Source organism: Stenella coeruleoalba (genome assembly GCF_951394435.1).
Source record: "Stenella coeruleoalba genome assembly, chromosome: 3".
Classification (NCBI taxonomy): domain Eukaryota; kingdom Metazoa; phylum Chordata; class Mammalia; order Artiodactyla; family Delphinidae; genus Stenella; species Stenella coeruleoalba.
Window position 1 is genome coordinate 26,792,172 of NC_137148.1, and position 21,520 is coordinate 26,813,691.

General features: G+C 37.8%; 1 protein-coding gene across 2 annotated transcripts; it reads left to right on the forward strand.

The window, feature by feature from the left end:
- The first annotated feature begins 907 nt into the window (after window positions 1–907).
- On the forward strand, window positions 908–21,121 carry SUB1 (SUB1 regulator of transcription). Of its 2 annotated transcripts, XM_079917108.1 has the most exons (6): window positions 1,912–2,081; window positions 2,503–2,715; window positions 3,472–3,544; window positions 5,673–5,795; window positions 15,748–15,856; window positions 18,067–21,121. In XM_079917108.1, exons 3-6 carry the CDS (start codon window positions 3,473–3,475, stop codon window positions 18,144–18,146), a joined length of 384 nt encoding a protein of 127 aa, XP_079773234.1. In that variant the 5' UTR covers window positions 1,912–2,081; window positions 2,503–2,715; window position 3,472; the 3' UTR covers window positions 18,147–21,121. The 2 variants fall into 2 exon arrangements, with proteins under 2 accessions (XP_079773233.1, XP_079773234.1); XM_079917107.1 differs by lacking the exons at window positions 1,912–2,081; window positions 2,503–2,715 and adding an exon at window positions 908–988.
- The last annotated feature ends 399 nt before the right edge of the window (window positions 21,122–21,520 follow it).

The window sequence follows — 21,520 nt, forward strand, 5'->3', positions numbered from 1 at the left end:
GTTTGAATCATGATTCACTCCCTGTATAACCTAGAGCAGAGCTTATTTAAACTTTTTGACCCTTGGTTTCTTCATCTAGAAGATGGAGAGAATAATCACTCCTACGTTGGAAAGTGCTTGTTAGGATGATAATTATATGTAAAGTGCCTCACTGCAGTACCTGGAACATAGTGAGTGCCTGATAAATGTGTGTTGAATATATATTCTTGGCTATAGTCGGCATTCATTAAATATAGATTCAAAGACTCTATTAGCCATATTCCTGTTTGTAGTATGGATTTCTCTTGCCTTCTGTGAACTACCTTACACCTTTAGGACTTCAGTTTAGGTATCTTTTTTTTTTTTTTTTTTTTTTTTTTGCCCAGCGGCTTTCCGGATCTTTGTTCCCTGACCAGGGATTGAACCCAGCCCTGGCAGCGAAAGTGCCGAGTCTTAACCACTGGACCGCCAGGGAATTTCCCAGGACTTCAGTTTAGGAATGTGTGTGGGTGTGTGGCCAAGGACTTCTGCAAAGACTTTTCTTCGCACTTTCTGGCATTAAACGTTATGACTTTGGCTTCCTTCCTTCGGATTTTGTTAGCCAGGGTCAAATACCAGAGTAGTGGGTGGCGGGCAAGGATCCTTTCTCGGAAAATGGGCCAGAAGTGTTGATCTTTTTCAGACATTTCACTTTATTACAAGAAACATTTATGGAGCAAGTGCAAAGCTCGGTGCTTGTCATTCATGTTTTATTCGTTCCCTCACTCACTCACAAGTCAAATCCAATCTTGGCTGCATCTCACTTTCGTGGCATCGGTTCAGGATGAGGGGCGGTCCCTTTAAGGCCCTGGAAAGGGTCTCGGTGTTGGTTTCGGCGGGGAGGCCACGCCCCATCACGTGCGCGTGGTCTCAGCGGGGCGGGGCAGGCGTCTCTTTGCTGCCGTCACTTCCGTTTCTCTGTCAGTAGCGAGCGGGCGAGCTGGAGGCAGTTCGGCTATCGGAGCGGAGCGTGAGTGCGCGGACCCCGCCCCCACCCCCTCGAAATCGCCCTCGTTCGGCCCTCACCTTGCCAGCCTGGCCGCTGCGCGCCTGCAGCCCCGGTCCCTCTCATCGACGACGGCCGCGGGAAATGGCGGCGCTGCCTGATCTCCCCCATGCTTCCTCGGCCTTCCTGGACCCCTCCTCATCCCCGACCCCGCGCCCCACGCGCTTCAGGCCTCTCGGCCCCCGAAGCTGGCCCCCGGGAACGGCCCAGGGGCGGCGGGGGAGGCGGCGCCGGGTGGGGGCGAGGAGCCGCGGGAAGGGGGCCGGGGCGCCCCCGGGACAATGCAGCGGCGGCCCGGGCGGGGGCGCGTGCGGGGCCTGCGTCTACCCAAGGTCTCTCCGGGGTCCTCATCCCTGCCGCCAGGAGCGGGGACCCGGTCGGAGGAAGGCAGGCGGTGCGGCGGGGGCGACTGGCGCTGGGGTAGTGAATGGCTGCTTTGCTGGGGGGTAGTGAGCTCTTCGAGGGAAGAAAATGGCGCTTGGTGCAAGTCCCTCCTCTCCCACGCCGTCTCCTCCGCATTTCGCCGCCTCCCACGCCCCCTCCGACCGACCTGTCTCCCACCGCCCAAGGCGTTGTCAGCCCCGGGGTTCTGGCGGCTGCCTGGCGTCGCGCGGCCCCCTTCCTCCGTTTTGGTGCTTATCACCCTCGTGTTGTACCGAATTCGCGTGCTTTTTAGTCCTAGTTTATTTTTATGTCTTGTTTTCTAATCCCTCCTTCCCCATGCCTTCATCAGAGATCGGAGATTTTTAAGTTGTGTTTTGTATATATTCCACACCAGCGCTGTTAGTAGCGCCTCGCCAGAATTGCGAGCCTGCCGCCCTCCCCCCCCCCCCGCTTTTTTCCCCTTGAACGGTAAAGGCTCATTAAGTAAAAGTGAAAATACATTTTGTTACAAGTTCAAACAAGCTGGCTTTAGTTACCGTTACCTTGTTTTCGTGTTGGATGGACTTATTTGGGTTAAACACGAGGTGGTTCTTTGAAATGATCTTAGGCCCCCAGGAACCTTTCATGAACAGATGGTATAGTTATGCCTGACCGTTTCAAAGTGAAAAACAGGGTACGTTCAGTTGGATTACCTTTAAAAAAAAATGCTTCTTGGCATTATTAGCTAGCATGAAAAACAACTAAATTGATTTTGGAGATAAGGTTGGAAAGCGGAGCAGTAACAGGATTAATGTATAAAACGTGGCTATAAATGTTGCTTGCTCCCCTCTGAATTTACTACTCTTGGCATCAAGAAAGTGCCAGATAAAATCAACATGGCTGGCTTGGGCATGGTTTGAGCTTTTTGAATTTAGTGGCTAGGCTAGGGATGGCCCATTTCTTTTACCTTGACTTCCTGTTTCGGGATGCATTCAGTGCCCTTGTTAATGGCAAGTTTAGTCGAGATCTGGATTATTTATGGGTTTTTTGAAGTCTTTTTCTCCGCTTTTTTCAGCAAACATTATAGTGTATGTTGTGTATATTGGATCCTTTAGGGCATACAGAAGTTAATAGGACTCAAGTCTCTTCTGAGATGGAGGTGGAGAGAGCAAAAGATACTTGTTTTGAAAATAAGCATTTTACCACTTGGTATTATAAGTGCTTTGAAAAGAGGTACAGCGTGAAAGTCCTTGAATTTTGGGAAACATAGAAGCACAAGACTCTGCCTTGCCCTCAGGCACTCTGTAAACATCCACAGGGAAAGCAAGGTACTGGCCTATGTACCTCTGTCTGGGGGGACCTGGGGAACTAGGGTCATAGTAGGAGTTGGAGGAAAGGTTTTGCCCTTCCCATAAGCAGATTCTTCAAATTTTAGTTGTATTCCAGAGTAGAAAATCAGTGTAAAATGTAAATGAACTGTGAATTATGTATAACTTTGATTCAGTACTTGCTCCTTTGATTGGCATGGTCAAAAAGCCAAAAAAATTAAGAACATATACAAAATATGAAAAATAGGATTATAATGGTAAAATTAATTAAATATCGACATCTGTATAGTACAGTTGTTCACCATGCTGTGTGTAAGTTGATATCAGTTCCGACAGTGAATAATTGTACATAAGTCTCCTCAGTGGCAAGTATAAAGCAGTACTGAGAATTAATTCATATTTCTTCTTGGTTTTAACAGGGATTGCTGTCAGCTGCCTTTTTGCAGTTTACCCTAAACATAAACATCTAACCCTGCTAAAATGAAGTATAAAAACCCCATTGACTTTGAGAAAGAGAGAGGTGTAGGAGTATGAGATGTGTATGACATTTAGTTCTTCTTGCTGGGTTCAGAACTCTTCACTTTGCATGTTATTTTCAACTTGGAAGAGCATAACTTATGTGCTCAGTGTAACAACTCCAGTACCAAAAATGGTAGAAAGAACTGTGGAACTTCTTGAATCTTTGATTGGGGGAGAGTTAATTTGAAGGTAGTAGAGCAAATTATGAATTATTTACATAATGTATTTTTCTTTCAGAATGCCGAAGTCAAAGGAACTTGTTTCTTCAAGCTCTTCTGGCAGTGATTCTGACAGTGAAGTTGACAAAAAGGTGATATACACCATGTGATTTTTGTGATACTTAATTCAGCAGTATTGCCCACATCCAGTTCTGAAGGACTGCACAGCATATCAGAATCTTAAAATGAGAGCCTGGATGGATGTTTCTGAAAGTGCAGATGGCCCCTGAACCACTTGACTAAAGTGCCTAGGGTGCTTGTTGTACACGCACACGCCAAGCCCCGACGTCAGACTTGAGCAAGTCTTCTGACATTAACAAGCTTCCTGTTGTGGCTTTTTAGGACTCCTAAGGCTTCCTAGGGGAATAGCACTAGATTTAGGCCAAAGCCACTATTTGCCATTATTTAGTAATCTTCCTAATCTGTAGGTATTCTGTGTAGTTGTTGAGCCAAGTTATCTGAACTCCTTGAAAGCAGATGTCAGTTTGACAGTCTTCTCAGCCTTGTTGTTTATCTAGCCTTCAAGGATTACGTAAAATTTGGCTTGGTACATTTTAAATTAGAATGTTACTTACTCCGGTCCCCTCCTTTTAATTAAATCAGCACCCAGCAAAGCTAACATGAAAGTACCCATTTTGATAGAAGAGGGTTTTTCTGCGTTAGGTGATAATTGTGCTATAAGCTTAACTGTGCATTCTGCTTAACTGAGCATCTCACACTGTAGTCAGGGCTTCTTCCACGCAGAATTGTCCTTTATCTCCTAAAACCTTACACAGTTGTGTCTCTGAGCTCAGTTAGCAGTGTTAGTTAAAAGAAAAGAGAGCTTATACGAGAGTCTTGGAGGAGATGGATTTTTATAGGAAAGTACATAGTATAATATCACCTGGAAGGTTGAACAAAAACTTCAAAGAGCATGCATGGCTATATTCAAGAAGGGAATGTCTCTTAGTTTTTTAACTTGCACATGGTATAGCATTTGAATACATTGATTTAACAAGTTTTTTATTGAGCTTTTATGTGCCAGGTATGTGCCATTCCACAAGGACTATATAGACCCTGATAAAAAGAATAATTGCTTTCTGCTTATTGAGCTGAGGTAATTTTTGCTATTTATCCCAAATAATACTGTTAATCCTGTAAGGACTTATGTTAAATGAATCCAGTCTTTCAGTTTGTGTACGTAAATACATACATTATATCAGTATTTTACCTAGCATCACATAATTTGGTAAAACAATAGTTTATATACCTTCCACTGAGGAACATGACTGCCCTCTACTGTTTGGATTGGGAACTCTACTGGATTTCATGGACTGTTGGCTCATTTTTTAAATAAATAAAGAAAATTAATTAATTAATTTGGTTGCACCGGGTCTTAGTTGTGGCAGGTGGGCTCCTTAGTTGTGGTTCCAGGGCTTCTTAGTTGCAGCATGTATGCGGGATCTGGTTCCCTGACCAGGGATGAAACCCAGGCCCCCTGCATTGGGAGCGCAGTCTTATCCACTGCGCCACCAGAGAAGTCCCTGTTAGCTCATTTTGAGAATGAAGCTATATGAAAAACTTTTAGAGTAATGCTGCTTTTAAAACATTGTTTTGATTTTGAATGCTAGTGTAACACATTACTGTTTATCTTAAGTGATTTTTTTGTGATGAGGAAGTTTTGTGATGAGTTGTTGACCTCTGGTGCCCAGTACAAAATACCTTTCTTAGCTTTGCCTACTCATAAACTTGCTAAGACAACTTAAGTTCTTTTTGGAATAGGCAGGCATAAATAATCATAAGTTGGTTGTATTCTTCCTAATTAGTACATTTTCTTTGTAAAAATAAGTAACTGACTAATTTACTAGAGTGGTTTCCAAAAGTTTAAGTTTATTCAAAAGCAGCAGCCCCCATACCTCCATCTTTTTTCTCTCCCAAAGGAATTTTATGAGGGATCCCAGTCTATAAATAACTGCTTCTCTGCTGAATACCACTCTAATGCCTGAAGTATCTTTTGGGTTTCTGAGAGCAGTTTGAAAACACTGCACTAGATAGCAGTGCTAGGTTAGTTTCATAGTTCTGTTGTCAAGTGAAACTTGCTTGTGTATATATTTATGATTTTTTTATTAATAAATGGAGTGTTTTGATCCTTTAAGTCTTGAAAAGTAATGGAATCTTTTGAACCTGAGATGTGTTTTGTTCTTATGCAGATTTTAACCATATTCTTGTTTTTCTTTCAAGTTAAAGAGGAAAAAGCAAGTTGCTCCAGAAAAACCTGTAAAAAAGCAAAAGACTGGTGAAACTTCAAGAGCCCTGTCATCTTCTAAGCAGAGCAGCAGCAGCAGAGATGATAACATGTTTCAGGTAAAGTGGGTTATTTCCTTAGTTCCAGAGGAATTATTACCTGGCTTGATCTAAAGAATGTTAAAAGTACCTTAATCTGATAATGCATAATCTTTTATGTATGTTACAATTCTCTTGACTAAGGATATTCCTTGAAATATAAGAACAAGTTAGTAGAAATGAAAGCAATTTATATGATGCTAGATGATTGTTAAAATCTAGAATTCTGTAGTTTTGCTGTATTTAAAACAATGGGAATTTAAAAGTTAGAGAAATGCAAAAAAAGATTGAGAACTGCACGTTTAGAGAGCAGCTTGGAGGAGATAGGTCTAGTATTGGGCTGTGAAGTATGGATAGGATGTTACTGGAGGGGAAACAGCAGTATGACCTGCCCAGTTTTGGCTTGATAACAGAAAGGGTGAATGGGTTTACTAAAATGGGCCCTCAGTTTATTTGTTGTGGGGATTAAGGTTGAGTAGTGAGGTAAAGTGAGGGAAGTTCATTAGAGGGCTTTGATGAAATTACTCAGGACTGGCATAGCTTCTTTCCTTGGGTTTCTTATCTTGTTTTAGGGAGACTTGTTATTGGCATCATGGTACAAGAAGGATTTATGGGAGAGGCAGTGGGGATAAATTATGTGAGGTGGTAAGGGCTTAGGTGGTTTTCCCAGAAGATGAAATAGTGATGATTAAGATCGCTGGTGAGGAAGAATGGACTAGAGGAATGAAGCAATCAATGAAGACTGGTTTTAAATTTGAGAGACAATAGAGATGAAGGTTTCATTGATAGATAAGAGGAAAATAAGTTAGTTTTAATGGCAGAGGTGGTTAAGTTTGGCCTTTTGGATCTGATTGTAAGTGTGATAAAGAGTCTCTGCTTTAGAACCTAGAAGGCTTAGTTGGGAACTGTTCATGTGGGTCATTAGTATGGTTGACTGAAACCTTCCACTGAAGTAAGTATAAACCAGAGGGAGAAGAGGAGGTGACTGAGGACATGCCTTGTGATATTCAGGATGGAAGGAAAAAAGGATATAGGTTAGAGAAGGTGAAGGAAAATAGGAAGAGTACAGTAATGGGAGCAAGAAAAAAATAAGTGCTTTGTGGGAGCATAAACAAGATAAGCGTTTCAAGGAGACATTAGTATTAGTCGAAGTCAGAAGGTTGGACAAAATGAAACTGCAAACATTTACTTGACTAGAAAGTAAGGCCTGTGTGTGTGTGCACTTATTTTTTTTTTTTAAAGCTTACTGATGTCCTTGAAAGACAGTACCAGGATTAATGTGAGAATGGGAAAATAGAAGTTTTACTCAATTTTGTCTTGTTATAACTCTAGATAAAGAAATGGACACATGCTAGCTATGCTTAATACTGTATTGAACATTGGAGATGTACTAAGTAGATTTTCAGGCGTACTGATCATACAAAAAATGGTAAGGATAAGGAGATGATATGTTAGCTTGAGTGTAGTAGTCTTTCACTCGGAATATGTATATTGAATCATGTTATAAATCTTAAATACATACATTTTTTAATTAAAAATTATGTAAAAAAAGTGACAAAATGCAGATGGATTTTTATGGGTTTTGGTCTTCTGAATATTTTAGAGGAACTAGGAGCAGATTAGATTAATTTGACAGAGAATGTGCAGATGCCTTGAAGTGCGAAAGAGCTTGGATTGTGCAGGAATTATGAAGCCCTTGTGCCTGGAGCCTAGAAGGTTGGCTGAGAGTGTAGGTAGGAGGTCTAGTTGATGAGGAAGGTGAAGGCCAGATCTTTCAGGGCTTTCCTGTTGGGAGACCAGTTTTAGGAGTTTTAGTTTTATTCTAAGTGCAGTGGGAAGCTATTTTAAGGGGCAGAATGAAATGTAAAATCTGCAAGAAAGTATCCCTTCCTTTCATAGACTTTCCTCCTGTATAGAATGAAGGACTGCTTTGGAATATTTCAACTTAATGTTTGTACTAAAGGTAAAAACTTTCAAGTATTTGCTTGGCAGTTATCTTGGGCTTTTCTCTGATCAATTCTGTTCACTGTATGCCTGCTTGTACTTGGATAATAGAGCATCTGTGGTCTATTAATGGATTTCATCTTGTCTCCCTTACTCCTGATTGTACAGATAAAGAAACTAGGGCCCACATTTAGAGATTTTATTCTATTAGAGCAGTTTTGGGAAACCAGTTCTTTTTTTATAGGGAGGTTATCTCACCAAAAGAAGTGAGTTCAGTTCTTAAGCCCTCATTTGGGAGGTTCCCAAGCCTCAAAGGCTGTTAGACTCCTCACCCTTTTGAAAGTGCCTTTAGGAGGATCATATAGGCCTGATTTTCAGAGTGACTTTTCACGGACCTAGTGAATATATTGGTTATGTAATTTAAAATGAGGATTTCATTTTTATTAGTAATGATGGTTTGATAATTTAGGAAAGACAGGTGAAGGATGGGGTTTTTGGAAGGAAAATCAGTTATGCTCATTGTGTTCTGTAAAGTTTAAAAAAAAATCTATTTATTTAATTAAAAAAATAGAGATATATATTTCCTATATTTTTCATTTACCAAGAAAATGCCTTGAAGACAGCTCCCAGAGTGGAACTTTTTTAGACATTGCTAGTATCTTTAAGGACCTGGGTTATCAGGTATACTTTACCAAAGACAAATCAAATCTAAATTAAAGTTGTTTGAGTATTGCTTAGCAGCCATAAGACAGGGTTTTTTTTTTTTTTTTTCTTTAACCTAAATACCCATCTCTTGAGAATAGAACTGGAGGAAATGATCTTAAATTTTGGTAAAGCAATGTGGATCAAACATAAGCAGCTCTCTAAATGTAAAATTTGAAGAGAATTGTGCCCAAGGAAAGTCACTATGCTAATCTTTTAAGCTGTGGAATGATTTGGGCAGATTCCTGAGTAGAGAGGGGATACTACTAGATGCTTGCTTTTGTCTGGTTTCTTCAGCTCTGAATTTTGAGAATTTGGTTCCGAAGGGATATAATTTACCTGAGATGACTTATGTGATGTGGATTGGAGAACTGTCTTGTAATTACTTAGTACTTGTGTCTTAAAAGGTCAGAATGATTGAGGCAGGGGACTTTGATCCCTGTTCTTCTTCAGAGGGATCCCTATTCGTCTTCAAAATTCAGCACAAAGGATCAGTAATACTGCTTTAGTTGATTTGATGATTTTAAGGATAAACCTGTTACTTTTAAATTATGTTATTACAGAGCCAGGTGATCTTAACCTGGGGGTTTATTTTGGGAGTCCATGAAATTAATATTTTTTTTGGATTTTTTTGTATTGAAGGGATTATTTATAACCATCAGTACCCCAAAGGGGACAGGAAATCAAAAAAATTTAAGAATCACTCTTCTGTATGACGTACATATTATTTTTCTCTTGTTAATCTCCAGATTATGTGTGTGTGAAAATACATGCATTCTGTTGTGTCATTGTTTTCTCCTATGACATGTAAGTGCAGTGATCTTTATTCTTTCTACTTTTATTATATCTATACTACTACCTCCTCATTTTTCTGTGATAGTTTTTTTGGTTTTTTTTTTTGGTAAGAATTTGTCAGCTTTATTTCTCCTCAAGGAAGAGGTGACTATTGGGCAAGTTCTTTTCTTTTTTCAAAAATAAACTTTATTGAGATATAATCCATATACAATAAAATGCACACATTTAAAGCATAATTTGGTGAGCTGTAAAAAACGTACATGCTTTTTAAAATTTTATTTTTGTTTTAATTTTTATTGGAATATGGTTGATTTACAGTGTTGTGTTAGTTTCTGCTGTACAGCAAAGTGGATCAGTTGTACATATACATATATCCACTCTTTTTATTGGGTTGGCCAAGAAGTTCTTTCGGGGTTTTCCTAACATCTTACAGAAAAACCCGAACGAACTTTTTGGCCAGCCCAAATAGATTCTGTTCCCCTATAGGTCATTACAGACTACTGAGTAGAGTTCCCTGTGCTATACAGTAGGGTCTTATTAGTTATCTATTTTATATATAGTAGTGTGTATATGTCAATCCCAATCTCCCAATTTATCCCTTCCCTCCCTCCCCCCCCACTTGGTAACCATAAGTTTGTTTTCTACATCTGTGACTCTATTTCTGTTTCGTAAATATGTTCATTCGTACCATTTTTTTAGATTCCACATATAAGCAGTATCATATGATATTTGTCTTTCTCTAAACGTACATGCTTTTGTAGTGAGGCCGTTTCCATCACCTTGGAAAGTTCCCTCTAGACCTCCCTTTATAGTCCATTCCTTTTCTCCAGGTAAGCACTGATGTAATTTCTGTCCCTAGAGATTTATTTTGCCTGTTCTAGAGCCTCATATAAATGGAATCATACAGTCTGTATTGTTTTGTGTCTGACATCCTTTGCTCACCATAATGTTTTGAGGTCATTCCTTGTTTCAAGTATCAGTGGTTTGTTCTTTTTTATTGCTGATTGGTATTCCATTGTATGATTGTACTACAGTTCGTTTATCCATTCATTTTAGGTGGACATTTGGGTTGTTTCTAGTTTGGGGATATTAGGAATAAAGCTGCTGTGTATATTCTTGTACAAGTCTTTTCGTGGACATTTTCGCCTTTTGGGTAAACACCAGATGTATTTGCTGGGTCATAGGCCAAGTGTATGTTTAACTTTAAGAAGCTGTCAGACTTTTCCAAAGTAGCTGTACCATTTTACAGACCCACCAGCAGTGTATGAGATTCCAATTGCTGCACATTGTCACTGGGTATTACCAGTCTTAAAAATTTTATCCACTTTAATTAATGGATGTGTAGTTTTACTTTGTATTTCCCTAATGTCTGATATTTTTGTTTGAAGATTCTGTTCAGATCTTTTGCATATTAAAAGGTCGTTTGATTTATTGAATTTGAGGGATTTTAAAAAAATATTTTAAATACAAGTCCTTTGTCAGATACAAGTATTGTGAATATTTTCTGAGTCTGTGGTTTACTTATTTTATTTAAGTATCTTTAAAAAGCTTTGATTTTGAAAATGTCCATTTTCATCGATTTTTCGCTTTTTTGGTTAATGCTTTTTGTTTCCTGTTTAAGATACAGTTCTCTACCCCAATGCCAAAAACAAAAATTTTGCCAGTGTTTTTTTTGCTACACTTTTTATAGTTTTAACTTTCATGTTTAGGCCTCTAATCCATGTAGAATTAGTTTCTTCTGTGTATAATGTGAGATAGGGGTTGAGACTCATTTTTCACCCCTGTACAGATAATCGAGTTATTCCAGTACCATTTGTTCAAAAGACTATTCTTTTCCTGTTGAATCACCTTGGATCTTTAAAGAAAATCAGTAAATATACAAAATATTTATCTATTTCTAAACTCTGTTGTAGTCCATTGATCTCTATGTCTGTCTTTAGTACCACACTTTCTTAATTATGATTTTATGGTGAGTCTTGAAATCAGGTAGTGTAAGCCCTTTAACACTGTTCTTCACTTTCAGAATTATTTTTGTTATTCTATGTATTTTGTATTTTCATACACATTTTATAATCAGCTTGTCAATTTTTATCAAAAAGTCTACTGGAATTTTGATTGGGATTGGGTAAATCTGAAGATCAATTTGGGAAGAGTCGGAACTTGACAATATTGAAGTTCCTGTTCATGAATATAGTATCTCTGTCCATTTATTTAGATCTTTTTTGATTTCTCTGTTTTGTGATTCTTCTGGTATGTCTTTTGCTAAATTTATTCCTAAGTATTTTGTGTTTTGCTTCTATCGCAAATGTATTGTTTCTTTTTTTTTGATTTATTTTATTTTTTTAACATCTTTATTGGAATATAGTTGCTTTACAGTGGTGTGTGAGTTTCTGCTGTATAATAAAGTCAACCAGCTATACATATATCCCCATATCTCCTCCCCCTTGCGTCTCCCTCTCTCCCACCCTCCCAATCCCACCCCTGTAGGTGGTCACAGAGCACTGAGCTGCTTTCCACTAGCTATCTGTTTTACATTTGGTAGTATATATAAGTCCATGCCACTCTCTCACTTCGTCCCAGCTTACCCTTCCCCCTCCCTGTGTCCTCAAGTCCATTCTCTATGTCTACGTCTTTATTCCTGTCCTGCCCCTAGGTTCTTCAGAACCACTTTTTTAAAATGTGTTGTTTAACTTCATTTTCCAGTTGTTCATTGCTAAACAATATGTACGATATTACATAATATATGTAAGTATACATATAATATATATTCTATATTTTATATATTTACATGTTATATATGTATTTTTTAGGACTTCTTAGATTTCTCTGTTGATGATGATTTTTGTTTTTACATCATCCTTTTCATTCTTTTTCTTGCTTTATTGCTAGTATTTCCAGTACAATATTGAAAAGAAGTGGTGAGAGCAGACATCCTTGCTTTATTCCCGATGTTAGGGGCAAAGTATCCTTCTGACTCTTCTTTTTCCTCTAGCGCCTCTATTGCTTAAACTCTGGAATGAATGTGCATACTGTGGATTTGGTGCTTTGGGCTGGGAGAATGAAAAGTCATGGGATAAACGTGGTGCCGTTTTCTGTAGGGCCCAACTTTATTTGAAAATTCACGTTAAAGCTTTTTATGCTAAAATGAACACTGGAGAAAAAAATTAAAAAAAAATAAAGTGAACACTGAATATATTAAGGGGCAGTATACAAAAGAAAACGCACAGTAAGTTTTTGGTTACAATAAGGGGTTCAGATGTTGGTAGAGCAGCATCGGTCTGCGTCCTCAGGCTTCCCGTCCTTTCACCCCCACAGTTCTTTGGTGCTGGTGTTCCCTGAATCATTATTGCCAGATTTTAAGAGAGTCAGTTTATTGACCTATAACTTTTCCCTACTTTGTATAATTTCTTATTTATAATAGTCAAACACAAGTTATTTGAAGAGTGATTAGGGACTTCAAATTGTAAATTCACAAAGTTTTAAGTATGTGGATGGTCAGTCACGTTTGGGAGAAAGAACATGCCTCTTTTTAAGTTCATCTGTGGCAAACAAACATTTATACACACCTCATTGAAATTGTGGGTGAGGAAGCTTGTTAGAAGTTTCTAGGGATCGAGGGTAGAAGTGAAGCTAGCTAACAATGTGTTAACTGTATTGTACCATGCTTTTTACATAAAATAACTGAGTACTTGTTATTACTAATTTAAGACTGATAAAATGCCGTTCATATACTTACACTGTTTTTTAAAAAAAGGTTGCTTTCAGTCTTGATCTTTAACTTTTTTTCTAGTGAAATTTTAAAGTTGTAACCCTGTTTTTCTGCTTCTGGTTTTCTTTTTTTCTTTTTTGTCCATAGTTCAGGGACCTATAAAGGCTTCAGAATTCTCTTCCTGGCTTTTCAAGTCCTTTTCAGTATAGCTCCATCTATTCAGCCTTTTGAATCTCATCAGTATTGTATCTTTCTGCTTTCCTTGGTCTATGTCATCACTTTTTTCTCCCTTTTGCTTAATTAATGGCCTGTCATTTTTCAAGGTCAAATTCCACCACCCGAAGTCTCTTGCACTACTCAAGCCCACACTGAATGCTTACTTGACTTACCTAATCAGTATTACTTTAGTAGGTTTTCAGTGTATTTTAATTTTATCTATTCATCTGTCACATGGGCTTACCTTAAAAACCAAAATGAAACAATGTTCAGTTCAGTGCTGTAGGTGCCTAAGATACTTAAAAATCTGTCAGGTATTAAATCAGTGTTATAAATCACTATTGGGAGTTTCACTGTGATAATTATTTTGGTCTTATTTATTTAGTTCATCCATTAAAACAGTTTGCTCGGAACCCGGAATGACAGGCACTAGGGGACACAAAGGACTGTAAAAAATAAAGCCGTTAAAAATGACAGTAAGATCACTCGTGACTTTAGCATAGGCATTGGGAGTTTAATCAATGGAAACAGCAATTCTTGCCTTTCAAAGATGAGCAATAAAGGGAGGAAGGAAACATGAGGAAAGTTATACAATGCTGATTAGGGAAAATGCCTTATAGAAAGAGGAGAATGAGCATGTTTGGAAATGGTAGATAAGAAACCAACAGAAAGGGAAAGAATGTACAGTTGACCCTCAAATAATGCAGGTTTGAACTGCCTGGGTCCACTTATACACAGATATTTTTCAATACTCAATACTGCATGGTTTGTGGTTGGTTAATCCTCGGATGTGGAGGGCCGAGGTATAAATTATACTTGAATTAACCTCTGAGTTGTTCAGGGGTCAGCTGTATACGCAAGAAATGGGATACAAAAGGTAAAGAACTTAAGAATTGATGAAGATGTGGGTAAGTACTGAGAAGAGAGATTTGAAGGCACTTAACCATACCTGATGGACTGTATTTTCTCCATAAAGCATGAGGCATACCAAGCAAATAGGGGGCACACCAGTGGGATGAGAAATTTGAGAACGAAAATGAACAAGACCTGAGACAAGAAAAAGCAGCCTGAGAGGACATAGGCAAGATGGAAACCATAAATGTGTACTTGTATCAGCACAACTGTCCTTCTACTATAGCAATACTTGATATCCCAATAAAAGGGATTATTTAATCATTAAGGGACCCAGGTTTATAGGGAAAGCAACTTTTACATGATGATGTGTTTCAAGCACAACATCACAGCTAGTATTTAAGTCAGGAAGATTGAAGAGTAGGTTTAAAGTGAGTCAGATAGGTAGAGGTAGAGGTTTTGATCAGCTATACTGGAAGGTGCTTATAGACACTTGGTTGAGTAAGCGTTTTCCTTCCCTGTGCAATCTGTAGTTTGTGTTAACAGCAGTAGAAGGTTTTTGAAAAATAGTTTTCTGTGGACAGTTTTAAGTTCTCAGTTTGCGACTGTAAGTGGAGTGTATTAAAGATGTTATTTGAAATGAATGTCTAAAAGGAAAAGCCATCTCATGTTACTGTTGACTGGAACTTTGGATTCTTATATTCAGAATGGTTGCTAAAGCAGTGTAGCTAGCTGAGTCTATGGATTCCTACGGTTGTGGTTTGTGCAAGATTTTGCTTTGTAATGATCTTTATGGTTAAAAAAAAACACTTAACATAAAACTTATCATCTTAACCATTTTTAAGCATACAGTAATGTTACGTATGTTCACTTTATTGTGAAACAGAGCTCCAGAATATTTTCATCTTGTAAAACTGTTACATAACAACTCCCCTTTTCTCCCGATCTCCCCCCAGCCCCTGGTAATCATTCTACTTTCTATCTTAATCTGACTATTCTAGGTAACTCGTATTTTTTTTTTTAAAGCATATGAAATTTTAAAAAATTTATCTATTTTTTGGCTGCGTTGGGTCTTTGTTGCTGAGCGGGGGCTTTCTCTAGTTGCGGCGAGTGGGGGCTACTCTTTGTTGCAGTGTGTGGACTTCTCACTGCGTTGGCTTCTCTTGGTGCAAAGCACGGGATCTAGGCACACAGGCTTCAGTAGTTGCAGCACGTGGGCCCTAGAACACATGGGCTTCAGTAGTTGCAGTGTGTGGGCTCAGTAGTTGTGGCGCAAGGGCTTAGTTGCTCCGTGGCATGTGGGATCTTCCTGGACCAGGGATCAAACCCATGTCCCCTGCATTGGCAGGTGGATTCTTGACCACTGGGCCACCAGGGAAGTCCCTAGGTACCTCATGTTAAGTACTGGAATCATCCAGTATGTATCTTTTTGTGATGAGCTTATTTCACATAGCATAATGTCCTCAAGGTTCATCCTTGTTGTAAATAGCACGTGACAGAATTTCCTGCTTTTTTAAAGCTGAATAATACTTTGTTATGTATGTCCCAATTTAATGTAAAAGTGGTTGGAAACGTGAGATGGGCTTTTTTCATCTTTTTAGAAAGATTTTAACAGTGATAGTTCCTTTGGTGTAGTTTTGATATTGAGAATAGTAATTATTTTTGTGATTAAAAGTAGAGTGAGTGTGCAGCAAGTGTGAATATAAATATGGATGCCATTGTTGAACACCTTTTTATGTTTTGTTTCGTTTGCAGATTGGGAAAATGAGGTATGTCAGTGTTCGGGACTTTAAAGGGAAAGTCTTAATTGATATTAGAGAATACTGGATGGATCCAGAAGGTGAAATGAAACCAGGAAGGAAAGGTAAGATTTAATTTCCTGAATTTGGTCCTAATGTTGGGACTAAATTTAAAATTATCTAAGCTTGAAATTGTTTGGACTTTATTTGAAATTGAAATAATGTTGATGGTGCATAGGGCATGGGAGATCCTCCTTGAGTTGATTCTCTTTATCTTCTGTAGCCTTTTTTGTTTTTTTTTTGTTTTTTTTTTGGCTACACTGTGCGGCATGCAGGATCTTAGTTCCCTGACCAGGGATGGAACCTGTGCCCCCTACAGTGGAAGTGTGGAGTCTTAACCACTGGACCACCAGGGAAGTCCCTGTAGCCTTTTTGGACAAGACACTTAACTTATTTTAATGAAATGTCTTAAGTAAAAGCTTGTTGAAATATCTCCCTCCCTCCCCCCAATAATACCCCTAATATCACTTCAGTTGGCTGCTAATTTACTTGAATATACCTTTAAAAAGATTACATCAATTCTGAAGTAGAATGGGGGCACTGGGAAGGTGTAAAATCAGGAATGGAAAATCCTGGTTTACAGTGTTTCCTTTTGGTTCATCTCCAAACAGATATTCTTTAGGGTGGTATCCTTTAAGTGGGTCTTTGTCCTCCTTCCATTTTTGCTTCGTCCAGTCCCAAGCATGTCATCATCACAGAAGCATGCTTTATTCATTCACCGAATAGCTACAGAACATTTGTGTACCAACAGAAATTCATGTATTTGGCTGGTTAGCTGCTTTAGATGGATCCTTAGTTAATGAAAAAAATGCCTCCTTCCTTTCTTCTACTCTGCCTGCATGTCATTTTGAAAAGTACCACTTGTTTGCTTCATGTAATTTTTGACTGTATTAAACTTAACCTTTATATGCTTTCGTACCCTTTTCTTCTTCAGGCTACTTCTGGATTGATCATTCAAGTTGTCCCAGTGTAGCCAATGCCAGATTTCTTTTCTTTTTCCTGCAAACATTTACTAAAATGATTTGATTAGCCCTTCCTAAGTATTGCCCTAATATATTCTCCTCTTTCCTCTCAACTTCATGGCCTCCCAGCAGTTTTCTGAGAAATTCATTAATCTTCCAATTCTAGTTTATTTCTGTACTTATAAGGGTCAGGCATTAGAACATTGTAAGTTTAAAGCACAAAGTACTTTCTGTTCATACTTTTATGTCTTAAATAGGAACATGTCATTAGCTAATGTTTTAAATGTTTATGTGTCTGGTGATAGGCTGAGATTTTATTCACATTAGCTAATTTAATTATTCACAACAACCCTTTGAGTTATAAGCAGCATTTTACTGATGAGGAAACTGAGGTTTAGAGGTAATTAATTTTTTAAAGGCCATAGAGTTAGTGACAGTGAGGCTGGGATTTGAACCCTGGCAGCATGACTCCAGAGTGCACTCTTTTTTTTTTAAGCAGAGGTCTTAGAAGCCCATATGATTTAAATTTATTTCTTTATTTATTTATGGCTGTGTTGGGTCTTCCTTTCTGTGCGAGGGCTTTCTCTAGTTGTGGCAAGCGGGGGCCACTCTTCATCGCGGTGCACGGGCCTCTCACTATTGCGGCCTCTCTTGTTGTGGAGCACAGGCTCCAGATGCCTAGGCTCAGTAATTGTGGCTCACGGGCCCAGTTGCTCCGCGGCATGTGAGATCTTCCCAGACCAGGGCTTGAACCCACGTCCCCTGCATTGGCAGGTAGACTCTCAACCACTGCACCACCAGGGAAGCCCCAGAGTGCACTCTTAACCAGTATGCACAGTCTAAGAAGTCCTCTTTGGATCGTGTCTCGGGGATTTTTCCAAAGTGAAGTGAGTGCTTCTGGAAGAGCTCAGCACAGTCATTCATGCTGAGTTCCTGTGGAAATTTTGAGCAAATGTTGGAAACAACTGGTTGTAGAAATGGGGTGTCACATACCGAATCTGGGTCTGGCCACATAGCCTGCTAGTTTGCAAGCACTTGTGAGATAAATCTTCAAATCATCATTTGCGCTCACTGGGTATAATAGGCATTATGCAGGATGCAGTGTTGAAAGTAAAACTGGGTATAAGATTTACCTGCTAAGGTAATTGTGATGAATGTGTAATTAACAAACGTAAGGGATTTGATTCTTAATGTACTATTGTGCCATTCAAAATGACAATTTAGATAAAACAGCATTTTATTTGGAAGTATGAAAATCCTCAAGAGAGCTTAAGTAGGTATTCAATTTTTGATTTTTAAACTTTTTTTTTTAGGTATTTCTTTAAATCCTGAGCAGTGGAGCCAGCTGAAGGAACAGATTTCTGACATTGATGATGCAGTAAGAAAACTGTAAAATCAGAGCAATGTAAAACCTGTGCTGTTTTAGTTGTTTTAATCTGTCTTTTTACATTGGCTTTTGTTTTCTAAACATTGTTTTCCAAGCTATTGTATATTTGGATTGCAGAACAATTTGTAAGATGAATACTTCTTTTTAAATGCGCATTATTAAAAATGTTCTGAGTGAAGCTAATTGTCAGTTTTATTAAGGAGGATTGCTTTTGTGTCCACCACCTAGTGTAAAATAAAATCAAGTAATACAATCTTAACTGTTGTGGCCTTCTTTGATCAGAAAAGTTGGTACTATTTAAGGCCAAAAGTAACAGTTTATCGACCTTTTAGTTTCAACTCAGCTTTTACGTTCAAAAGGATTAGCATCGCATTGAATTTAGAAAATTTGTGAAATTCATGGTTAATCTGTTTCCTTCTAGTCAAATATCTGGACTTGTTTGATTTTTTTTCTTTTCCCCCCACCCCAATGATATTTCACTTTCCCCTTTTTTTCTTCACTTCATTTTCCTTTTAATAACTTGTTATGTTCAGTTTTCGTTTCGCTTTTTGCTTTTTCTTGAGTATATTATGCTAATTTGGAAAGTCTGAAACTGTCAAAATGTTACTTATCTCAATAAGGTACTTGTAAGTAAAATATTATATGAGAACTACAATCACTAATTCTACTGTATTAAATATTAGGAGATATAGTTTGATAAACAACATGGCTTGTATGAAAACTCCGAGCAAGTAAATGTATGTATGTCATTACCTGTAGTGTTCTGTGTAGTTGTTATCTTATTGCTTAGTCTGCAGAAAATAATGACTTAGATGTCTGATTTGCTTTCACTTATTAAACATATTCACCATGGGATGATGTCTATAAAATCAGATATTGTTAAATTAGACTAGGATTTAATAAAAATTGTGAAAGCTTACTGGCCTAACATTTTATTTTATAACATTGAATATGGATTATATATAGCCAGAGATGTCACTGAGCTTAACTGTCATAGTAGATAATGTGGTCAGTTTTTAGGGGAAAGAGCACAAAGAGCACATACTTGTGTTTTTTAGCCTTTGCTTCAGTAGACTTGGTTCTTTTGCAGTTCATGTATGGGACTATGGCATTCTAGACTTAATGTTACTAAGTTTTAGCAGGCACTCTGAAGTGATTTTCATTGAACCATAATGATGAAGCAGACATAGGTTGAGGCACAGATTTCAGGGGCTTTGCAGCAATAAATAGGACATGGTGTGCCTTAGAGAAGAATGTAAAGAAACTATAACTGAAATTACAAAAGGTGGCCGTGAAGAGGAAGGAATTCTCTTCACACTAAATGATAACACATGATATCTTGATCACATTGATAGGACACAGTTCTAGATAGAATAGTGAAAAGAAAGGTTTAAAGACATGTAAAAAATTCTTGCTGACATTTGGTGGCTAATCTCAAATGGTTGCTACCATATCAGAGAGTTGCACTATTATAACAAGTTTGATTACTATGTCTAAAACATTTTATAGCAGAGTTGTCAAGGACTTGATTTCGAAACCATCTGCCAGGCCACAGAGTTATCAGTTTTTTTTCTGGCAGCTGTTCTAAGTGTTTCTTTTACATTTTTAAGATTTTTAAAAAGTGTTTTTTTAGCAGTAACCCAAATATGTGCATAATTGGGGAAATAAATCCTCTTTTCTGGTATTTTAGCCTTCATCACATAATAGATATTAAAGTGTTCAGAATACGTATTTTAGACAAATCATACTTGTTTGAAAACTTGCCCCTTATTTGGGAACATATTAACTGAATTGGGTAGATTTGTAAAGTATTCCTTATTGTATGTACAGAAAGGGTAGTTAGAACACAGAACTCTGATTTTGGTGTAGATGAAGAGGGAGTAATGGGTAAATTTCCTAGGTTTATGTGAAATTACAAGGTGTATGCATTTTGAAACAATATGCTAATACAGAGATGTGCTGCAATCTGTTACCTAGGCATTTTCTAGCTGTTTAGTATTATGTCATTCAAACTTTGAAATAAGGAGTGTTTCTCTGGCAGACTTTGGTAATGTTCTTGGTTAATTCATTTCAGTACATTACTGGATATGTAATATACAGAAATTATTAATCTTGTGTGTGTGTAGAAAAGGATGAGAACTGGGTTAAAAGAAGAGACTTTTTAAAATAACTTGTGCTGGAAAGAAAAGATAGGGTATATTGTTTTCTATTTAAACTTTACCTTCTTGGTAAGATTTCTTCCAGGAAGAAAGTGTGACATTTTCAGGCAATGGTTTCTTAGCCTGGTAATGCCAAAATGAATTTAATTCACGCCAGCCCACGAATCTGTGCAGTAGCAGGGCCTTTCTAGTGGATTTTTGTCTTTTTAAGGTACAAGCAGCATTTGACCAATTTCTAATGCTCTTGGCCTTTAAAGAACAACCACTAAAGAAAAACTCATAATTTTATTCTTTTTTATTTTGCTTCATAAATGCTTAAGAACTTCTTTTGAAAGAAGAATATTCCTACCTCATTAGCTAGTCAAGATGCTGTGATGGTCAGCCTATTCTTCATAATGTGTTTAGGAAAAAAGACAGGAAAAGTAAGTACGTTCTGGCTTGGCTATTGAGGGGAAAAGAGAAAGAACTGAGTATTAATTATTTAAATGTTCCTGATGGCGGTATGTTAGAAGAGAACTATAAAAGTTTGAAATTTTAAAAAAGTGCTAATATTTAGGTATCTCTCCTTAAATTCTTTGCAACTCACTTTTTATGGAAAATCCAGTGAAACACTCAAAAGTTTTTGCTTTTTTTCTTTAAGTGGTGTTTTTCCAGATAAACTCTAGGGGTAAACATTCACATAGTAACAAATATGTAATTCTGTAATTGTGGAATACGTGTCTGCTTTGTTTGGTACATCTTCCATGGAGATGTCAATGAATATACTGCATCTGTGAATATTTTAAATGTTGAAATAAAAACAAGAAATGTGCCCTGTGTGTCATCCCAGTTTCACAAACCCAAAGATGAATCGCTAAGTTATCTGTTGAATGGGTTTTATTAACAAATAGGATACCTTTCTTTGTGAATGGTTTGGAATGTGAATTAGCCTTTGAGTGTTAAATCTTCTGAGGACCTCTGGGACTGGGTGCTGTGGCCTCATTTTTTTTATCTACTTGATCCAAATGAAAAAATGCAGATATTAAGCTGTACGTGGCCTCTTTTACTTTACCTCTATGAGTGCTTTGTGGTCTGATTATTCCTTGTTAAAATTAATGTATAAAGTCTCTATTTTTCCCTTCTCGATTAGTAGTTTTGCTTATTAGTTAATATTGAGATCTCTCATTGTTTAAATTTCTATTTAGGGAAATTTACACAGGGGTAGAGAGATCCATGGAAGGT